Source organism: Lepus europaeus, chromosome 8, assembly GCF_033115175.1.
Source record: "Lepus europaeus isolate LE1 chromosome 8, mLepTim1.pri, whole genome shotgun sequence".
In the NCBI taxonomy this organism is placed as follows: Eukaryota; Metazoa; Chordata; class Mammalia; order Lagomorpha; family Leporidae; genus Lepus; species Lepus europaeus.
In genome coordinates, this window is record NC_084834.1 from 77,210,243 (window position 1) to 77,230,960 (window position 20,718).

Genomic DNA, 20,718 nt, shown 5'->3' on the forward strand with positions numbered 1-20,718 from the left:
ATGGCTCACAAAGTTGGGTTCCTGTCACCTTCTGAAGTGTTAAAGTGATCCTATTAAGTGTTAAAGCGAATATATAGATAGGATTAAGTGTTAAAGTGATCATATAAATAGGAGCAAGTATCTGGTAATAATAATGGATAGAATTGAAAAGGAGAGTGTTCCAACATGGGAAGCAGTTCACACAGCAGACTCATAAAATGATAATCACTTTAAGTAGCACTCTGACCTCAGATTCAGCTCTTAAGGAATCCTGGTCTGGCTGAAAAGACCATGAGAGCATTTCAGGCATGGAAAGCAAAGGCACTGTGGCAAAAAATGTTCTACATAAAGGATCTCTGTGAGTGAGACCCCAGTGGAAAGAAGTGGCCATCAAAGAAGGATGTACTTTTCTTTGAAGGGAGGAGAGAACTTTTGCTTTTCCTATGGCATTGTCTAAATACTGATGGAGTTTGTGGATTCAAAAAGCTTCCATAGCCTAGGCAGCTCATGTCAAGAGGCTCAGGTGGTCTGACATCATACATAAGAGGGTTAATAGTTAAATTAATAACAGGAGTTACTGTGTACTAACTTCCCATGCAGGACTTCTGTCCTCCATGAGTTGTATTTTGAAAGTTAACTGTAAAATTTGTTCTCAAACAGTTTTTTGTGTGTGTGTGTGCAAATTGTTGAAATCTTTACTTAGTATAGAATTGGTCTTCTGTGTACAAACTTAATTGAAAGTGAATGTTAATGGAGAATGGGACTGGGAATGGGAGAGGGAGGAGGAGGAGGGGTGGGAGTGTGGGTGGGAGGGTGAATATGGCTGGAAGAATCACTATATCCCTAAAGTTCTACTTATGAAGTTTGTATTCCTTAAGTAAAAGATTTCTTTGGGAAAAACTATGAAAAGTTCATGGAAAATGGAATTAAATGATGTTTATTTTTATGTCTGTATATGCAAACATAAAAGTATACTGTAGATATGGGGCTCAAATTTTTTTTTTGTCTGAAATCTGGTCATTTTCTTTACCAGATCTTGCTCCTAGTCCTTGGATAGAAGGACTTGCACTTCAAACTGCCATATCTGCATATCCGACTTGCCAAAACAGATAACTAAAAAATTAAATACTCAAGGTTGCTAGGTTGCAAACAGAATTTAACTCCAGCTTAATTAAATGATGTGTGTGTGTGTGTGTCTGTAAAGGATACTAGGAAGCCCACAGAATTAAGAAGGAGAGGAGCGAGGTAATTTCAGGAATCTGGCATTGCCATCAATAGTTCCTTCAGAGCTTCACCTGGGAACATCCCAGGACCACCACACTCAAATTCTCAGGAGGGGACTTTGGTCAGCCAGTGACCCTGAGTCTAGAGTGAGAAGGGACATCTCTTATGACCGCATGAATGGGAAAAGGGTTTTTTCCCCACAGGAAGAGTTTGGTTTTTCAAAGAAGGGAAAGAATATCAAAGATTTTAAAAAGGTGATTGGTGCCCACCACCTGTTCTCATTCCAGTTTTAAAGCCCCGAGGCTTCATTTCTAATCCCATAGGAAGCGGTCTTTAACACCATTGCCGGTAAAGGTTGTTTTACTCTGGATCTCCAAAGAAGCAGAATTCGAGATGTAATTAAAGGGACAGGGATTTTGTCAGGGAAAACATCCATGACAGAAAATGGCAAGGACACTGGGAAGGGCATCAGAGATGCAAGGCTGCCATACAGAGAAGAGAAGGAGCGAATGTTGGGTGGGAGCACCTAGACTGCCCTGCATTCCAAGGAAGGTTCAGGAAGGCCATCAGCAATCCCCCCAGCCTGAGTTCCTTCTTTAAGGAGTTCATATCTCCCAGGAACACACCTGACTTCAAATTCCCACCTTGTTCACTTGGTGGCTGAGAGCAGCCTTGGGAATGCAGGACATCGGTGCAGACACAGCGAAGGATTTCAGAGAGCAGGTGGTGAACATGCAGCTCTTACATGGCCTCAGGTCGGATTCTGTTCATTGCGTTCCCATGACCCCATAGTGCCCTGCGACCTCCATAAAGCCTCCTATCTTTAAAACTCCCAGTGACGGCCCCAGCCAACAGCCGGTGCTAACTGCTAGGCTCACAAACGAGGCCAGCTCGGCCCTTCCTGCGTCGCTGGGTCACCGCATGGATGCAGCCACAGGAGCGAGCCCAGTATCCCCCCAGGAGCAGAAACGGATGCTGGGAGAACGACTGTTCCGGATCATCCAAACGATGCACACTCAAACCTGGCGGGAAAGATCACGGGAATGCTGTTGGAGATGGACAACTCGGAGCTGCTGCACATGCTGGAGTGTCTTGAGTTTCTCCGCTCCAAGATGGATGAAGCTGCGGCAGTCTTACAAGCTCACCATGCCAAGAAGTAAGCTGCCCAGAAGGTGGGCGCTGTTGCTGCTACTACCTCTTGGACATGGAAAAACCAACTCAAAAGGCAAATAACCGCTTGTGGAGTTCAGCTCAAGGTTTGAAGACTTCGTAGCTTGTCCTATGGACCTCAACACCAAGAACCACAAATTGCATATTTAATAGGTCATTTTGTATCAAAAGGTCAATTAATAAAGCACCTAGAATTTAAAAAAAAAAAAAAAACTCCCAGTGACTTGTCAACTGAGAGATTTTCAGCAAGAGCCAACTAAGGACCACCATCAGGCACCCAAGGGGTAAATTTGGATGCACACTATTACAACAGACTTGGCTTTGAGAGTCATCTCAAACTTGCTCCAAGTTCTGACATGACATTTGCAAACTGGATTTAAGTTGAGACACAAAATATCCAAAACTCAGGATTTACCATAGTCACCAGAAGTCAGAGCCCAAGGGCAAACCAGATCATGAGCAGAATACACTGCGTATCATCATACACTGGCTCCCGACTAGAGCAAAGGAGTGCCTGAAGAGTCTATCTCGTGTGTTTTTTACATTTTGAGCTTTGGAAAAAATTAGACAAGCTGCCTTTGTTTGGAAGGTTCAACTCTCTAGTGGCATAATCACAACATAGTGGTATCCTAACATCACATGATAATATATATTATATAACGTGAGGGTGGTTCAGCTGGTTCATGGAAAGTAGAAGTAAAAAACAAGTCCATTTTGGTGCAGAATTTTTGAAATCCATGGATGCAAAGTGTCTTCAGAATTTCATGGAAAATACCTATTCTGAGAAACCTACATGTGGATTTATAAAATCTTGGCATCAAAATAAGCTTATATTTTCTGCCCCACACTCTTAAGTGCCTTCATATTGTGTATACTTATTAGTATAAAATATTAGCTTAAGCAGCTATAATTATTGTTGTTCATTAATTTTTCTAAATAATGCTATGACATTATACTATTGAATCATAAGCCCAGTGTACATATGCAGAAACAGACAAAAAAACAGTTCAGTGACTTGCCCATGATTCCGCTGTGAGCAAGTTCTAGGTTCAGATTTGAAGCCAGGAATTCTGCATCAGAATCCCGCTCTTAACTCCTCTATACCTCTCCCATATCTCCCCTGACAGTGCAGTTTGGGGAGTAATGTGGAATAAAAGAATCTCAGCAGAACCCAGGAAAATCATCAGCTCTGAGCACAGCCTGAATACCTCGATCTTAGTATTGCAGAGAACAGCAGCAGGGTCACAATTTGTGAATTCAGCCAGTTGCCATAATTTCAGCAATCCGATCATGTCGCATGATCAACCTTGAGTTTCTCAACTGTGAGTCACTCACGGGGGTCATAACTAATATGTGCAGAAAGGAAATAAGAGAAACTAGAAAATGAAGCACCAGAAGGCATCACACATTTAGAGGAGTAATTCTGTGTGTGTATGTGTGTGTGTGTGTTTACCAGTTTGAGAAATGATTCTTAACTGAGGGTTGCAGTTAAAAGAAAAGCAAAACAAAAAATGTGAAAGTCTTGGTTTAAAGAGACACTCAGGTGTTCTGTTAAGAAGGGCTAACTCTATTGCTACCTCTACCAGAGACTGACAATCCACTCTCCAGTGGGGAGTCTTTGTGTTTCCTCTGAACTAGATCGGGTTCAGTCCTGGAGCTATTGCATAATGTTGTCTACGAGAAAGCAGAAAGATAGGGTGTGCGATCTTAAAAAATAACCTGTAGGTAATCCATGAGGATTAATCCCGTTGGCTATTTAATCCGTCATCGTGTTCTCTACCAACACGCGTGAAAGAGCATCTGTCCTCACTAAAGGACCTGACGCTGCAAACAGGAACTAAAAGCACCAAGGCTTCAGCTCGTTCCTACTCTTTCATTTAATATTCCTGTTTCTGCTTGCTTGCTAGCCTAGGCTGGCACTTTTCTTTGTTCTTGGGGGCATATATCTAGCTTCCTCCCACAGACCTCTTACATGGCAAGAACGGCACAGACTCTGATCATTATTCTTCCCCACAGATGTCAAAAATGCACAAGCATGCAGGGCGTGCTGGGCTGTGGGTGGCAAAGGAGAAAGAGCCAGGGCAGCCATGGAAATACCATTGTCTTTGATGCAATTACCCATGGCCTCAGTCCTCCTGAGGAGCCACAGTCCTAAGAGGTACCTCTTCGTGGAGCCCAGCAGTCAGCTACATTCCACTGCACGCCCGCTGGGGTAGGCGTCCATGTGCGGTGTGGTGACAGTTACAGCCTTTGCTCTCCATTAACTGGTAATTCAGTATAGACAAGGCAAACAGGCCCACCATGAAGGAAGGGGAATTAAGGTTTTCAAGCAATTTTCTAAATGCAAATTACTTTTTATCCCAAATTCACAAGAAAAAAATGCCATACAATTGTGAAACCTTTATTTATTTATATCTCCATTGAACCTCTCAAGATATGTGGATTTTGAATAAGACATTTTTATTTATAGTTTCTGTTTCAGTCCTTCCAGTTGAAGGTGGCAAATGTTAAACAAACAAGTAATGGTAACAGTAAATGCATAATTTACTGTTACATTTACTGTTACATTTTCCTGGGGTGGAAAGAGCTTGGACAGTGGGAAAGGCACACCGTGTAAACAGCAGCTGAGCTCAGGAGATGGAAATGAACGCATCCTCTGTGATTTATCCCCCATCCTTCTAATCAAAGCCACAAATACAACCTTCTCTCCTCTTCCACTGAGAAATCTGAAGTCCTGTGCATCTATGTGACTTTTGAATATGTCTGATAGAAAAAAAAAACACTATTGCCCGAAGTTATAATATCTGAAATGTGAATAATGCTTTTGTGTAGATTTGTTTCCCTCAAGAATCTAATGCAGTATGTGATACAATCTATACTCTAAGGTAGGAGACTTTCTCGAGTTTTCTAGGCCAACTTGTGAAAATTAAATAGTAATATCTAGGTTTTGTGGGTACAGATTTAATCATCTTTCCAGGAGAACTAAATGAACTCACAGCTCAGTAATATGACAGCATGTATCCCATTATTCAACAATAAATAGTTTCCACAGATCTTTAGAAATGCAAACGGTTTGAAGCTGCAAAGAAATCCAATATGAAGAATTAATGTTACTGTCTGACTCTGGATTTTTTATTTTCCACAGTTAACACTTCACAACCACATGGACCATTTTCTGAAACCAATACGTTGCCTTCAGCAGCAATAACAACTCCAGCAATCATCTTACAGTCTCAAGGTATGATTTCATTGTGTCTGAGTGGAACCCTGCTCTGCTCCACCTTTGTCACCAAGAAAACCCAACCCATCTTGAGTTACAGAACAGAGCTTTCCCACAAGGACATAGCATTTCTCCCACTTGCAGCATCATACCTGTAAGTCACAGATGCTGCTTTAAATGGAAGTAGAGGGAAAATTGTGGGGATTGCATACATTAACCAAAGTGACTTGTCTTTTTCTTTCTTAAAATAATAGGTACCGAGGATGGAAAAAATATGAGCTCTTCATCAACTAACCCCTCCTATTCCAGTGAGTTACAGATATATCTTCATTCATGGCAATAGCTATGTTGGTATGTGACCAATTAATGGCAAGGCTCAGAGTATGGACAGCCTTTTCTCTCAACTTAACAGAATCTGCAATACCATTATATGCCTATCTAACTGCTGCCTCCTTAAGAATTCCCTACAAGTGAATGTGGTCTCTTTTTTTTAAGCATTTATTTATTTATTTGAAAGGCAGAGTTACAGAGGCAGAGGCAGAGAGAGAAAGAGAGAGAGAGAGAGGTCTTTCATTTGCTGGTTCACTCCCCAGATGGCTGCAACAGCCGGAGCTGTGCCAATCCAAAGCCAGGAGCCAGGAGATTTCTCTGGGTCTCCCATGTGGGTGCAGGGGCCCAAGGACTTGGGCCATCTTCTACTGCTTTCCCAGGCCATAGCAGAGAGCTGGATCGGAAGTAGAGTAGCCGGGTCTCAAACCAGTGGCCATATGGGATGCTGGTACTGCAGGCAGTGGGTTTACCCACTATGCCACAGTGGTTTTTCGGGGCCAGTGCTGTGGTGCAGCGGGTTAACGTCCTGCTGTGGCCTACGAAAGCAGTAGAAGATTGCCCAAGTCCTTGGGCCCCTGCATCCGCACAGGAGACCAGGAGAATGCTCCTGGCTCCTGGCTTCAGGTAGGCGCAGCTCTGGCTGTTGTGGCCAATTGGGGAGTGAACCAGCGCATGGAAGACCTTTCTCTCTCTCTCTCTCTCTCTCTCTCTCTCTCTCTCTCTCTTTCTGCCTCTTCTCTCTCCGTGTAACACTGACTTTCAAACAAATAAATAAATCTTAAAAAAAAAATGGTTTTTCCTACCTTAGAGCTAAGCAGCTGCCACCAAAGGCCAAGGATGAGTCAATGAGACATTTCCGATAAACCAAAACACACACACACCGAAATCCCCATAGAATGAATTATGTTCAGATTTTCAAGTTGTATATTTTGAATAAATTCCATCATTGTCAATTAAATAGTTTCAATATAAAATAATAAGAAAAAATTATACCAAAAAATGATTTATCACCTTGACAGAATTTTGTCCAACCATTAAAAATGGCCTTTAAGAAATGTTCCATTTTATCAAAATCGTAGATGAGTGTTCTTCAAAAAAGTTCACTGATCATGTGTAATATGAAAAAAATTATGCACAAGCTTCTCAATTTTTGAACCAAAATACACTTATCTTTTAATTCTATATTTGCAGGAAATTTTTTATTTATTTATTTATTTATCTGAGAGGTAGAGTTACAGACAGTGAGAGAGAGAGACAGAGAGAAAGGTCTTCCTTCCAATGGTTCACTCCCCAGATGGCCGCAATGGCAGGAGCTTTGCCAATCCAAAGCCAGGAGCCAGATGCTTCTTCCTGTCTCCCATGCAGGTGCAGGAGCCCAAGCACTTGGGCTATCTTCCACTGCTTTCCCAGGCCATACCAGAGAGCGGGATCGGAAGAGGGGCAGCTGGGACTAGAACCGGCGCCCATAGGGGATGCAGGCAATGCAAGTGGAGGATTAACCTACTGTGCCACGGAGCCAGCCCCAAGCAGGAAATTTTTGAAGCACCCTTGCGTGTTTGCTAAGACTGAACATAGAATATTTAATAATTTCCCCAGCAATTAAGGATAAGATGAACTTCTGTAAATCTGGAATCATAAAAGATTATCTTAGGTTTAGGTAAAGCCATTCCATTAAATAACTTAGCATAGAAATTATTGACCTGCTGATTCATGGTATCTTCATTTTAGGAGGCAATAAAGATCTCATTCAAGGATTGTTATGAAATCAGCAGAACATAATTAAAACAAATATTTAACCCTGAAAATGGAAGCATAAGCCACCCTAGGAATCAGAGTACTGTATTACCCTCCTGATACATAAATGAGGAGCCGATATGGAAGCAGATGGGAATACCTAGCTAAATAGTAACTTTAATTTCAATCCCTCTATTCTAAGAGGGGACTTCAAGAGATAAAAGATAAGTATATTCTGGCACAATTTTTTTTAAAAATCCATGCACAGTGTTATTTTCATCTTGCATTTCTCATGAATACTTAAAGACCCCACATGCCCCTACAGTAGCTCTGCTGTCGTGACCGCGGTATTTACCTGGTAACTGATGGTCAGAACAGAAGGCAGATCATAAAACCAAAAACAAAGCATTTACCCTGAGTGATTGTAGCAGCGCCTCTTCCCCCAAACATGCACACATGCACACCCCTCACCTGAACCCCATGGCTCATTTTTAGGAATCATAGCTACTATGATATTCACTTACGTTACTAATGTCTGTGCCAGTTTGACAATTTTGTTATAGAAAGATATTCATGAGTTTTTCAGAATATCAGCATTAGGACTAGAGCAGTCTCAGGTGAGTCACTATGTATATTATATATGTATGTGTGCATGTGTGTATGTGTGTTCATGTATGTGTGTGTGTGTTCATATATATCAGTAGCCTCACTGTAAAGTGTTGGGGAATGCGATTTGTGAATGTGAGTTTAATTCTAACTTAGAGGAAATCATCTACTTCTCAGGGCATCCATTTCCTCCCTCCCTCAGTCTCCAGGAAGATGGGGGACTGTCTCTCCTAGATCTGAAGTTTCGCTTCAGAAAGGCTAACAAGACTGACATCAAGTGGATATGTCAGAAATGACAACAAGAGGAAAACCCGTGAACTAGAGAAATCGTTGCCCAGAATATAACATTTTAGTGGAATGATGTGTAAAGGACAAAAGAAGCCTGCATGCTTTTGCTCAACGAATATGCAGTTCAGTAGGCACTCTAACTGACAATGTTCCCAATGTGTTTTAGGTGTTATTTTGCCGGTGGTTATTGCTCTGATTGTAGTAACACTCTCAGTGTTTGTTCTGGTGGGTTTGTACCGGATGTGCTGGAAGTCAGACCCAGGTAGGTCATGGTGTTCAGTTTTGTTTTCTTGAAAGTAGAATGAATATATGTTCAATCTATAATAGAGCTTAAACTCTTAAAAGGACAGAAGGGTTACAGATAGAAATAAAATCCATAGTGCGTGATCACAAAAATAGAGGGAAAGGGATAGAGAAATCCATTAAATGCAGGTAAAGGTCAGAAGGCAGGAGGAACCATTATTGGTAGGTATCAAACACAAGTTCTTATTCATGAAAGAGCCCCAAATTTTGTGGGCAGTCAGGGGCATAGAGCAGCAAAAAGTACCTAGGATGGCATCGTTGTGTCCTGTGGAGATCGTTTGCATTTCTACCTAACAGAGAACAAAGTGAGGGCTTACTAGAAGTTCAGCTTAGGGGCCACACTCTCAAGAACAGAGTTATTTATGGGGCTAACTTCCCTCTGGGGAGGCACAGCTTCCTCCCATTGAAGGGACGCTGTTATATATTTTGTCCTTTGTTTAAATAAATGTTCCATGTTAGACTAGATTTAGTTAGTGGAAAATTGTCAAAGATAGCCCAGGGAGCTCCCATATACTTCACACCTAGCTTCCCTTTTAATTAATGTCTTATGTTTGTCAAAATTCCTGAACCAATATTAATACATCTTACAAAGTTCCCTACCATATTGGATTTCTGTCTGTCTCTGTTCAGTCTTGCTCTCTGCTTCAGTGACTTTAGCACTCTTCTCTCAGCGCTTTTCCTGTCTCTGCCTTCATTCAGCTCCCATGATTCAGCAGTCCCCCTACTGTCTTTCTTTCTTCCTTAACTCCCTTAACAATCTATCCATTCCAGACCCCTGCCATGATGATGTCGTACAGCATCATGGAGCCATGACTCTGCTTATAATATTTCTTCTCCTAAAATGTCCATCCCCTCCCCCCACCTTCAAGAGTTTGTTACACACCTGATATCCAGCTTACCCTGGAAGCTCCAGCCCCAACACCAATTTATTATCTTCTATAACACACCACTTCTTCAACCACAGTGGGCTGTTTTTTGAAGTTTGATTCTACAGAAACTGATGACTGCATTCATCATACTTAAGTCAAGCACATCTGGATGTACCTGCCTCCCCTCAAATCTGACAAACCCTTCAAGTCCCCAGTGACCTATTGTCCGCATGCATTGTACTTGGTAGACAGGAGACCTTTGTTCTATGCCTGATGCACTATATTTTTGATGTCCAGTAAAATACAATCTTACCTTTCACTAACAAACCTCTAAGTTTCATAGACTATTAAAAGGTAAAAAGTACTTTTTTGAGATGTTTCCCATTTGTTATTTTTATAAGGCATATAAGCGCCACGGCTCACTTGGCTAATCCTCCAGCTTCGGTGGCGGCACCCCCGGTTCTAGTCCCTGTCAAGGCACCAGATTCTGTCCCAGTTGCTCCTCTTCCAGTCCATCTCTCTGCTGTGGCCCGGGAGTGCAGTGGAGGATGGCCCAAGTGCTTGGGCCCTGCACCCACATGGGAGACCAGGAGGAAGCACCTGGCTCCTGGCTTTGGATTGGCGCAGCACACCGGCTGTAGCGGCCATTTGGGGGGTGAACCAACAGAAGGAAGACCTTTCTCTCTTTCTCTCTCTCACTGTCTAACTCTGCCTGTAGAGAAAAGAAAAGAAAAGAAAAGAAAAGAAAAGAAAAGAAAAGAAAAGAAAAGAAAAGAAAAGAGGGGAGGGGAGAGAAGGAGAGGAGAGGAGAGGAGAGGAGAGGAGAGGAGAGGAGAGGAGAGGAGAGGAGAGGAGAGGAGAGGAGAGGAGAGGAGAGGAAAATAAGACGTATAAGCTACTCTATTTTCTGGTTGCCTCACGGACACTGTGCTCCCAGGACAGTATCGATGCTGCTCCTGAAACCGTCCACTGAGTGTCATGGCACCATCAGCAGGAGCGTGATTGTGACGGTGCAGGGAGAGGTCGGGAGTCCCAAGCAGCACTGTTCATTTTAGCTTCTGGTGGAAAAGAAGAAGAAAACAAATTGATACCTTTTCCTCTGGTAGTGAGTGAATAAACTTCTTGATAATGTCTGAAATATGTTTCTTTGCCCAGACTCCAGAGAGGAAAGAGCATTTTTATAAATCAGCTTAATTACTCTAAGTTTTTGAGCCACCAATCCTTCTTGGTACAGGCAATCAGCCATCCACTTTGAAGCCCGTGGGTGTTGAGTATATAGGATAGGTACACATTAGTATGCGGAATCTATTTGTAAAGTGTACCCTGTACTGAGAATTTTCTTTGCAAAGGAAGATTTGAAAATATGTTATTGAAAAGTTGACATTTTCCATTAAAGGAAACGCCGGATGTATAAAGTTCCTACCATGATGAGAAGTTATTTGGAAGACATACAGTGCTTTAAAACCAGTTTGGCAGTTGCATAACTAGCCAAATCTATTTGGTTATTGTTGACTTTTGTTCCCCAAATAGAATTTATAGCATTGTTATCATTAAATTAACACCATTAAACACCTTCAGTTAATTCCTCTTCAAGTATGTGGGTGAGACTTCATTAAGTTCAGAAAATTACTAAACACACTCTCCTCTCTGAAAAACAACATGAATCATAGATTTCAGTACAAAATCAAGCTTATGTAGATAATATTAACCGTAGGCTGAGCTTTAACCCCAAATAAGCACAGTACATATGCAGAAAATAGTCTGTTGACATTCTTATATTTGCTAATTAGCCCAGCTCTCTATTACAGCACTCTAAAAAAAAAACCACAAATATATGAAAATTTCCATAACTCACTTTGAAACAGGACTGTGAGCATCAGGATGATATTATATTTGACTCAGGGATCAAACAAAAATGTTTTAAAGTCCTACTGATGGAGATAGGATGAGATAGATCTAGTGTGTAAGCACCATTTGAGTTAGTCAAAGAATTAGATCCCAGTTGTAAGAGTCGTGACAGAGTATCCTAACTAAGAATCACCTGAAATGTTAGTGGAAATTTAGGTCTGGTAAAACAAGGCTGGTAAGAACCAGAATTAAAATCAAAAGACCTATCCCAATGATGAGAGCTAGAGTAGATCTGAAAAGAAATCCGAGAGGCAGAAACTAAATGGCAGTGGAATAGACCCAAGGCAGAAGCGGAAACATAACAAGGGGGCCTTAAACAATCCCATTAAACACGTGGCCTAATGCAAGGTTCGACCACCAGCACGCACTGCTGAGAAGGCTGTGTTCCTGCAGGGCACTCTCACTCTCAACCCTAGATGTTCTCCGCCTACGGAATCGTAATCGTGAGGCAACCTGGAAAAGAATACAAAGGATTAGTTGCAGCTTGCAGCCTCTGACATTTCGCAGGGTAGTTTTGAGAGGCCGAATCAGCGGTTTTAAGATGCAGTTAGAAACAATATCCACATGGTAGCTCACCACAAATACAGTGATTTGTGTCCCAGGGAAGAGCAGTGTTTGGAAGGAAAGTATAAAAGTCAATTCTCTGGTCTAAAAGGTAATTCGAAACTTCACAGAGAATGTTTTCAGAGACACTGAAATACTTTTCTGGTGTCTGTTGGCTGTGTGATAAAGGACAATAGTTTCGCATCGTAATTGAAACTAGGAGACCAAAATGAGTCCAGAAGTACATGTAGTGGAGCTGGCCTGATGAGGACTCTCTCATGAATGTCAACCTGGGTATAAACTATTCATACCTGGGGAAATGTTTGTGAGGGGATGAAATCATTTAAAAATGCATGGGAAGCAGTAGGGGGTCTCAGGGTTTGGGAAGCCAAGCTCTCTGCAACACTAACAGCAGCTCTCTCCTCTCCCAGGCGCACCAGAAAATGGAAATGATCAGTAAGTAAGGCCACATCATTGTTTTCTAGAACCTCTGACTCTTTCGTTTACATGGGGAAAATGATCTACTTATACTTTCAGTGCGGCTGTTTAAAAGAAATGTTTGCAGCAAGCACTATTGATGGGAGTTGACTATTTAATAGAGAAATGCCACCTCATTGAAAAAATTGACCTCAGCTTGGTTAAAGTGGTTAATGGAAAATAATAAGGTGAAATGGAAAAGTAGAAGAATATAGCTATGAAGGAAAATATCATAGAAGACACACTTAGAGTTTTCAGATAGTTTTCCTAGTAAAATTTTCAGCAGAAGTTAGAGAAAAATTGCAACTGTACTCTGAGCCAATTCTAAGTGGCTTTGCCTTAACCCCAGATGATTATTCTGTGTGGACTTTGTTAAAACAAACAAAACCTTTAACAAGCCAGGCTAACGGTCAGACTGAGGTGCTACCAAGAGCTTTGAAGAATTGCTTACATGGAAAAATCAAATACTATGGCTAGATTTTCTTTGTTGACCTGACTTCGTAGCCTGCCTTCACATAAGTATTTTTGTATACCATCAGGTTTTGAATTTTAGATATCCCTACATTCCCAACCCATCTGACTTTAGAAATGGAAGCTCTGCAGATGTCCAGGCGAAGGAATTGGGGTCTGAAACTGTTTGGGGTCTGAGAAAGGATGAGTGGAAATCTTAGGCAGTCAGACATTTCTCCACCGTGTCTCAGGATCTCATGAACAGGAGTATCTCCAGAACTCAGCGTCAGCCCTAAAGGTTGGGAAACATTTCTGTTCCATCCGCTTCTTAATTCATGACATGGACCTTGTGACAGGGGTTGCCCTTGACCCATGCTGGTATTGAATGTATCTGATGATCACTACAGTAATACTGTGACAGCGATTTATTGGTTTGATTCCAGAAGAAATGGAAAGTGCCAAAATATTTGAATATTTGCATGTGAGGAAATACAGGTTTTGCCATAGAAACATATAAAAACACATATGGCTGCACATCTTCTTCATTCTGTTTGTGTCACATTGGCTTTCTTTCACAGACATGCAGTGCTAATTACTGTGGTGTTAACTTACTGTTTTCTGTCTCAAACAGACCTCAGTCCGATAAAGAGAGTGTGAAGCTTCTAACAGTTAAGACAATTTCTCATGAGTCTGGTAAGTTTCCAGGTATTTAGATGAGAGATGGTTACTTCAAAATCTAACTGTAACCTTGGATCTGGTTCATGGGAAACTTAGTCAAAATGCATAACTTCTGTAGAGATGGTCTAGTAACTCTCAATAAATACAAATTGAGAAAAGATGAGGAGGGGTGGCATTAGACACGAGGGTTAAAACACCACTTGGGATACCCACATACCATATCAGGGTGCCTGGTCGTGAGTTCTGGCTCTGCTCTGGATTCGAGCTTCCTGCCTCTACAGATCCTGGGAAGCAAGTGATGGTTCAAATACTTGGGTTCTTGCCACCCACATGGACACTGGTATTGAGTTCCTGGATCCTGGCTTCAGCTTGGCACATCCCTGGCTGTTGTGGGCATTTGTGGAACTACCAGATGAAAGATTCTCTCTCTCCCTCTCTCTCCCCCCAAACACCTCTCAGTCTCTCTCCCCCCGAACACCTGCCCTGTCAGTGTGTGTGTGTGTGTCTTTCTCTCTGCTTTTTAACTAAAATAAATAAATAAATTAGAAAAGAAGCATCCTACAAATACCATTTTGATAAGCTTATTGGACTAGCAGGCCCTCTGGAGTATAGAGGTGTTCTAAGGGGTGCGTGGTAATAAGAGGCATTTCCTGTTCTGCAGCAGTGACACAAAGAGCACTAAGTTTGTAAAATGTTTTATTGTCGCTGTTGTTTTATTTCATTTTTAGTGATGTCTGGATATAGCCAGCTGGAACCAGGATATGTTTATCAGCTAAAATGTAAATCATGCTTTATATAATTTCATATAATTTTAATTGAGCTTCCCAATAAAGATAAAACACAATTTCCTGTTGATAGAATTTGCATTTCTGTTTCCAATTTCTTAATTATATTCATTTGATCTAAAAACATAAAACTATTTCAAAATACAGATAGAATTTGTATGAGTTCTGTTTATGTGAAGAACAATGAGAAATTAGATGCTGTATAGCTTTTAAAATAAAAAGCAGGGGTGAGCATTTGGCTCATGTTTAAGATGCCTTCATCCCCTATCAGAGTGTCTAGTTTGAGTCCCAACTCCACTTTCAATCCAGCTTCCTGCAAATGTGTATCCTAGGAGGCAGCAGGTGATGGCTCAAATACTTGGGTCCCTGCAGCCGACGTGGGAGGCCCAGATTGGACTCTGAGCTCTTGGTTTAACTTGGTCCAGGCCTGGCTGTTGTGGGTTTTGGGGGAGTGAATCAGCATGTAGAAGATCTTTCTTTGTCTCTCTGCCTTTTGAATAGAGTGAAATTAAATGAAAAGAAAAAAAGAAAGAAAGAGCAAGGTTGAGCATTTGGCACAGTGCTTAAGATACCACTCAGGATGCCCACATCCCACATGGGACTACCTGAGGTCGAGTCTTGGCTCCACTTCTCATTCCTGGTTCCTGGCAGTGCACAGCCTAGGAGGCGGTGGTAATGGCTCAAATACTGCCGCACGTGGAAGAGCCAGACTAAGTTTTGGTTTCCTGGATTTGGATCGGTCCGCTCCTGGCTGTTGCTGGCATTTGGGAAGTGAAGTATCAAAGGGAGGATCTCTCTCCTTTCTCAGCTTGTCTGCTTTTCAAGTAAAATAAAATTAATTAATTAATAAAAAGCATAGATTTTTTTCTTAGATGACTATTATATAAAACATTGATATTATAAGCATAATTTAAAACTGTGTTTCCAGTGTCAGGTTACCCCAATACATTTTCAATATTCAGTTCCATAAGTTTTACTTTTGGAAAATGGCCTTCAGAATACATAAATTTGGGGGCCGCCACTGTGGCGTAGCAAATAAAACTGCCACCTTCAGTGCTGGCATCCCATATGCTCAGCAGTTCGAGAACCGACTGCTCCACTTCTGATCCAGCTCTCTGCAATGGTCTGGGAAAGCAGTGGAAGATGCCCAAGTCCTTGGGCCCCTGCACCTGTGTTGGGAGACCCAGAAGAAATTCCTGGCTCCTGGCTTCAGATAGGCCCAGCTCTGGCTGTTGTGGCCAACTGGGGAGTGAACCAGCAGTTGGAAGACCTCTCTCTTTCTCTCTCTCTGCCTCTCTTCTCTCTGTGTAACTCTTTCAAATAAATAAATAAATCTTTAAAAATACATAAATTTTATAAAGTCAGATCTGCAGAATGGCAAACTACATTATAGATATTTCTGGTAACTAAAAACAATTTTGTAAAGCAGACAACTATGTTGCCCTGAATTTTTAAACTTTTAAGGATTTTTTCATTTATTTGAAAGAGTTACACAGAGAGAGTAATAGACATGGGCCACCTTCTGCTGCTTTCGCAGGCACATTAGCAGGGAGATGGAACAGAAGTGGAACAGCCAAGACTCGAACAGGTGCCCATATGGGATGCCAGTACCACAGGCGGTGGCTTACCCACTATGCCACAACGCTGACCCCTATTGCCCCAGATTAAGAGCAAGATCTTAAAGGCTGATTGTGGGCCCAATCTCAGGGAGAAAATTCAAACCAGAGCTACAAGAGGCAGACAGCAGTCTTGAAGAGCAGATGTACCACAGCCTGTTCAGATGTCCTTAGCTGTTTTGTCGTAAGAGAGACCTCCCTTCATTCTTGTGCTGCACACTTCCAGTATTCCCATGCTATTCTTTCTCTCAGGAGTAACCTTCTGAAAGGGAGAAGGAGCAAGATCACATCCTTAGAGTGGTTAGAATCACCCACAGGTGTCTTCTGGCTGGTCAGCAGCCTTGGCTACCAGTCAGGGAAGAGGGCTGGAAATGGCTCAAGTAGCCTAAGTGTGCACTAGTCTTGAGTAAGCTCTGGAGGGACCTTAGGCACAAGAAAAGTTCTCCTAACCTGCCTGCGGGTACCAGGGGCCTCCCAATCCTTTCATGTGCTCACCTTTGGGCTTTTAATCACACACTGCAGTGTCCGGGACTCTTCACACTGTGGGCTGGGTGCCAACCAGCACCTGCCAGCACCCTCAGTTTAGGAGCCCTTAGCTCTGCTTGTGAAGAAGAGACTGTGGTCAAAAACATCCAGAGTTTTCCAACACCCATTTCTATCAATTTCTATCAAGGCAATGTCAACCAATTGTCAAGCAAATGTCAAGAGATTTCTATCAAGGAAATGTCAACCAACAATGGGGTCATGGCTTCCAGAAGGGAAAGCCACGTTTAATTGAATAGTGGACTCTTTTTCGAAGCCCAGGAAAATTCTCCAAACACTCTTCCACTTGCATAGTGACTGCAGTCGTCACTGGAACAGACCAGTGGGGGCGCAGGTCTAAAGAGGAAATATCATGGACACAATAAGATAGATTCTCTGATACCTTTATTTCTGCCAACTTCAATTTAGAAATTACACTGACTTCAACAGAAGAATCTCTCAAAAGTCAACCTAGCTGAGTACCCTAGAAGATAGCTGGTGACAAAGCAAGACTGAAATTAGTGATGCAGAGTAGATTTCAATAATTCAGAATTAATAATATAAAACTCAATGCTCTCCAAATGCTCTTTATATTACCACAATTTTTACAAAAGTCTGTTGTTAGCTGAGTTTGATAGCTACTAAAACACTAGCAAACAGTTCTCTTTCCACTGTCTTTCAAAAGTTACTCAAATTGTTTTTTGTAAAACTGCTCTCTATACTCAACAGAGGATTTTTTTAAAGAAATTTGTTTATTTGAAAGGCTGAGTTACAGAGAGAGGGAGGGAGAGAAAAAAAGAGACAGAGAGAGAGAGAGAGAGAGAGATCTTCCATCCATTGGTTCACTACCCAAATGGTTCAACCACTAGGTTGGACCCAGAAGCCAAGAACTCCATCCAGGTCTCCCACATTGGCAGCAGCACTTGAGCCATCTTGTGCTGCTCTCCCAGGAGCATCAGCCTGGAGCTGGGTCAGAAGCAGAGCAGCAAAGACTCAACCAGCGCTCATCTGGGATGCCAGCATCGCAGGCTATGGCTTAGCTGTTGTACCACATTGTCCCACATTTGGATTGTTAAAATTATTTTTTACTTAAGTATCTCTTGCCTAATAGTGACACCTTTCCAAAAATATAACTAGAACAAAACTTGAAGTGATTAGGTTTAATGTAAATTCACAAGATTAGCTCAATGTTTCTACTGTTGGATATTTTATATATGTATATATACATATATATAAATTTTTTGAAATACTGAAATATAGAAAGAAATTTTATAAAGCAAATATATGACCACCTACCACTCAGAATTGATTACTGTTAAAATTTAACTTATTTGCTATAAGTTCTAAGGAATTAATGTTAATCAACATGCAAAAGTGAGTAGCACAGTGAAATTTGAGTTTTAGACACCATAAAAATTGGTTGTAGTTAGCAGTCACTACCTCAATGTTGAAACTTTGGAATTTTATCTCAAAATAAGTTGTACCATTGAAGAGGCCAATAAACAAGGTTTCCAAGGAAACAGACCTCTGCAGCAACTCACCTTCTGGTAAAATGCCAGTGAATGCTAAATTTTCTTGGTTTCTAGAAGCCTCTAGGAGCCACAGCTGGAATTCTGTTCAATTCTCCTGGGAAGACAGTCCCTTGCCCCTAAATCCTGCTCCTATGATTGGGTCACTTCGCTCAGCTATCCAAACTCCTTGTTCCCACTAAATATGTTCTCTCCAGCAGTGTCTTCTGCTGAAAATGTGGGCTGTACATGTTTATATTTCTAGCTTTCTTTATTGGAGAAGAGAAATCCTGCTGGAGTACAGTAAGCTTGAGCTTCCAGAAAAGAATCAAGCACCAAACGTGGCCAATCAAGGAGTCCTTTATGAGCAATGTAGCTATCATTCTGTTTTAATAAGAATCTTTGCCAAGTTAAATATCACTATAACTGACTGCAAAATACAAGTGTAGCGTGGTGCACTTTCATCCTGATTCTCACTTACGTCACGTCTCACGGCATTCATGTATGCCATCTCATGTTTAATATGTTAGGCTGTAAGAATTCTAAAGAAAACTACTTGAAATGGTTACAGAATACATTAGTCTACAGGGAAAAATACAGTGTCATTGCCCTTATTCAAAACCTTATTTGATTTTGAACCATTGGGAGCAAAAATGAAGCAGATCTGAATTTATGATAATATTCCACTGCTTAGAAAACTCTGATAAGTTCTTACTGTCTAAGTCCAGGCACCTTAGCACTTCTACAAGGCCTTTCATGAAGTTTCAGTCCATGTGAACTAGCAAACATACATAGTGCATCTTCAGACCTCCTTCACCCACTGGCCCTGACTGCCTTCCTCACTGACCCCAAGCTGTTTGGAAGGAGATGGTCTCTGTTACTCTCTCCTTCCCGCTTCCCACTAGTCATTATGGTCATCACATTTCATTAGCATTGCATCAGTACACTAATACTAATTGATATATTGCGGTAATTACTCATTAAATATATAGTCAGGGCTGTTTTTAAACTAATTTATTTTTCCAAATAAAAGAAGTTCATTAGCAACAAGAGCTGGACAAACAGGTAACAATGGGCAAACCACTCACAAGTGTGCGAAGCCTACACGCATCTCTCTCTTCTCAGCCTGTCACTATTTGGTTCATTCTCTGCATTTCCAACAAGGCTTCATTGACGGCCCCACTTGAGGTGGTTTTTCCCTTTTTCCACTTAATGTTAATTTGGCAAAATTATATGGCTGCTTTGTAATATGTTGTCATGGGTTAAACTCCCATTTTAACATTTGACCACATTAGACAGAATGGAAACTAGAAAAGAATTTGAAATCACCCATAAAATGCAGCCTTGATACAACTGTTTTTGGTATGTTTCCTTCTAGTTGTTGTTTTCTCTAGATGTCTGGCTTTACCTTAGACATATTAGAGCTGTTACTGATATCATATTGTCATTGACTCTTTCTCAGTTCTTATTCCCGAGTACACAGACCCTGAGGAGAGGTCTTAAGAATTAGAATTATTTCCACATGATTTGCCTTCCAAGCCTGCCTGCACATAGTAGTGCTACAGTCAACGTCTACTGTGCTTACTTCTCATTCATGAACTGCATAGCTGTGGGTTCCAGATGCTGTGCATTTTGCAAAAGAAACAGGGAGCCAAGGGTGCAGAGGAGCCTTGTCTGCATGTGTGTGACGCTGCAGCAGGTGTTTCTCAGAGCACTCTCTTCTCTGAGCTGGTTCTCCTCAGTTTCTGGCACTGATTATTGTTGCCACAACTGTGCCAGGAAAAGGAGACAACCACAGTGTCCCCAGAAAGAGGGGTGTCCTAACCACTGGGACCAAAATGAGGATATTTTGTCAAAAAACCCAAGCTATTTCCCCATATTCTTTTCTGTAATGTGACTGGTGTTGATACTTGATTCTACCTGGAAGGATATAGGTACCGTGAAATACGCTGATCATGAATCCAGTACTGTGTGAAAACTGCTTGGGGTGATTCAGCTTTCAACCACCCTAGGTTAATATTTGCCTTAATGTTGGATAGTGGAATGACATGGTAACATTGAATAATGCTGACTGTTGCTATTCTGTATGTCACCAAAGTGTTGGTGTTGGCCTAGATATTCATTTTCACAAAACTCTGGCTGAATTATTTAAACAGAAAGATCCTGGAATGTCTTCCTGGTAAAACAGCATCCTAAATATCTGATATGAGCTTGCTTAGGAGGCCCAGCTCATATAACAAGCAAAAATCAATAATTCAATCCCCAGGGTGTATATGTCCTTGTCATCTCCCAACCACACCCCCTGCACTCCTGGAAAATGAGTTAGCGTTGCTCCTTTACGGGGAAAAGGGATGATGGCTTAAAAAGCTCATAAATCTTGGGGAATATTTTCAGACAATACCAAGAGGCAAATTGTGGCTCTAGTGATATTCCTACAGAATTGAACTTTCCTTGAAAAGCACAAAAACAAGCCAATGAAATTTATTTTCATCCTCATTCTCTGAGTTT

The 20,718-nt window shown here is 41.5% G+C and overlaps 1 protein-coding gene across 1 annotated transcript in view; it reads left to right on the forward strand.

The window, feature by feature from the left end:
- EMCN (endomucin) overlaps positions 1–20,718 on the forward strand; it is a 118,354-nt gene that overhangs the window by 86,755 nt on the left and 10,881 nt on the right. Inside the window, exons 6-10 of the mRNA XM_062199135.1 lie at positions 5,519–5,611; positions 5,848–5,901; positions 8,718–8,813; positions 12,606–12,630; positions 13,733–13,794. Coding sequence (XP_062055119.1) covers positions 5,519–5,611; positions 5,848–5,901; positions 8,718–8,813; positions 12,606–12,630; positions 13,733–13,794 — 330 coding nt within the window. The remainder of the gene's footprint in view (positions 1–5,518; positions 5,612–5,847; positions 5,902–8,717; positions 8,814–12,605; positions 12,631–13,732; positions 13,795–20,718) is intronic.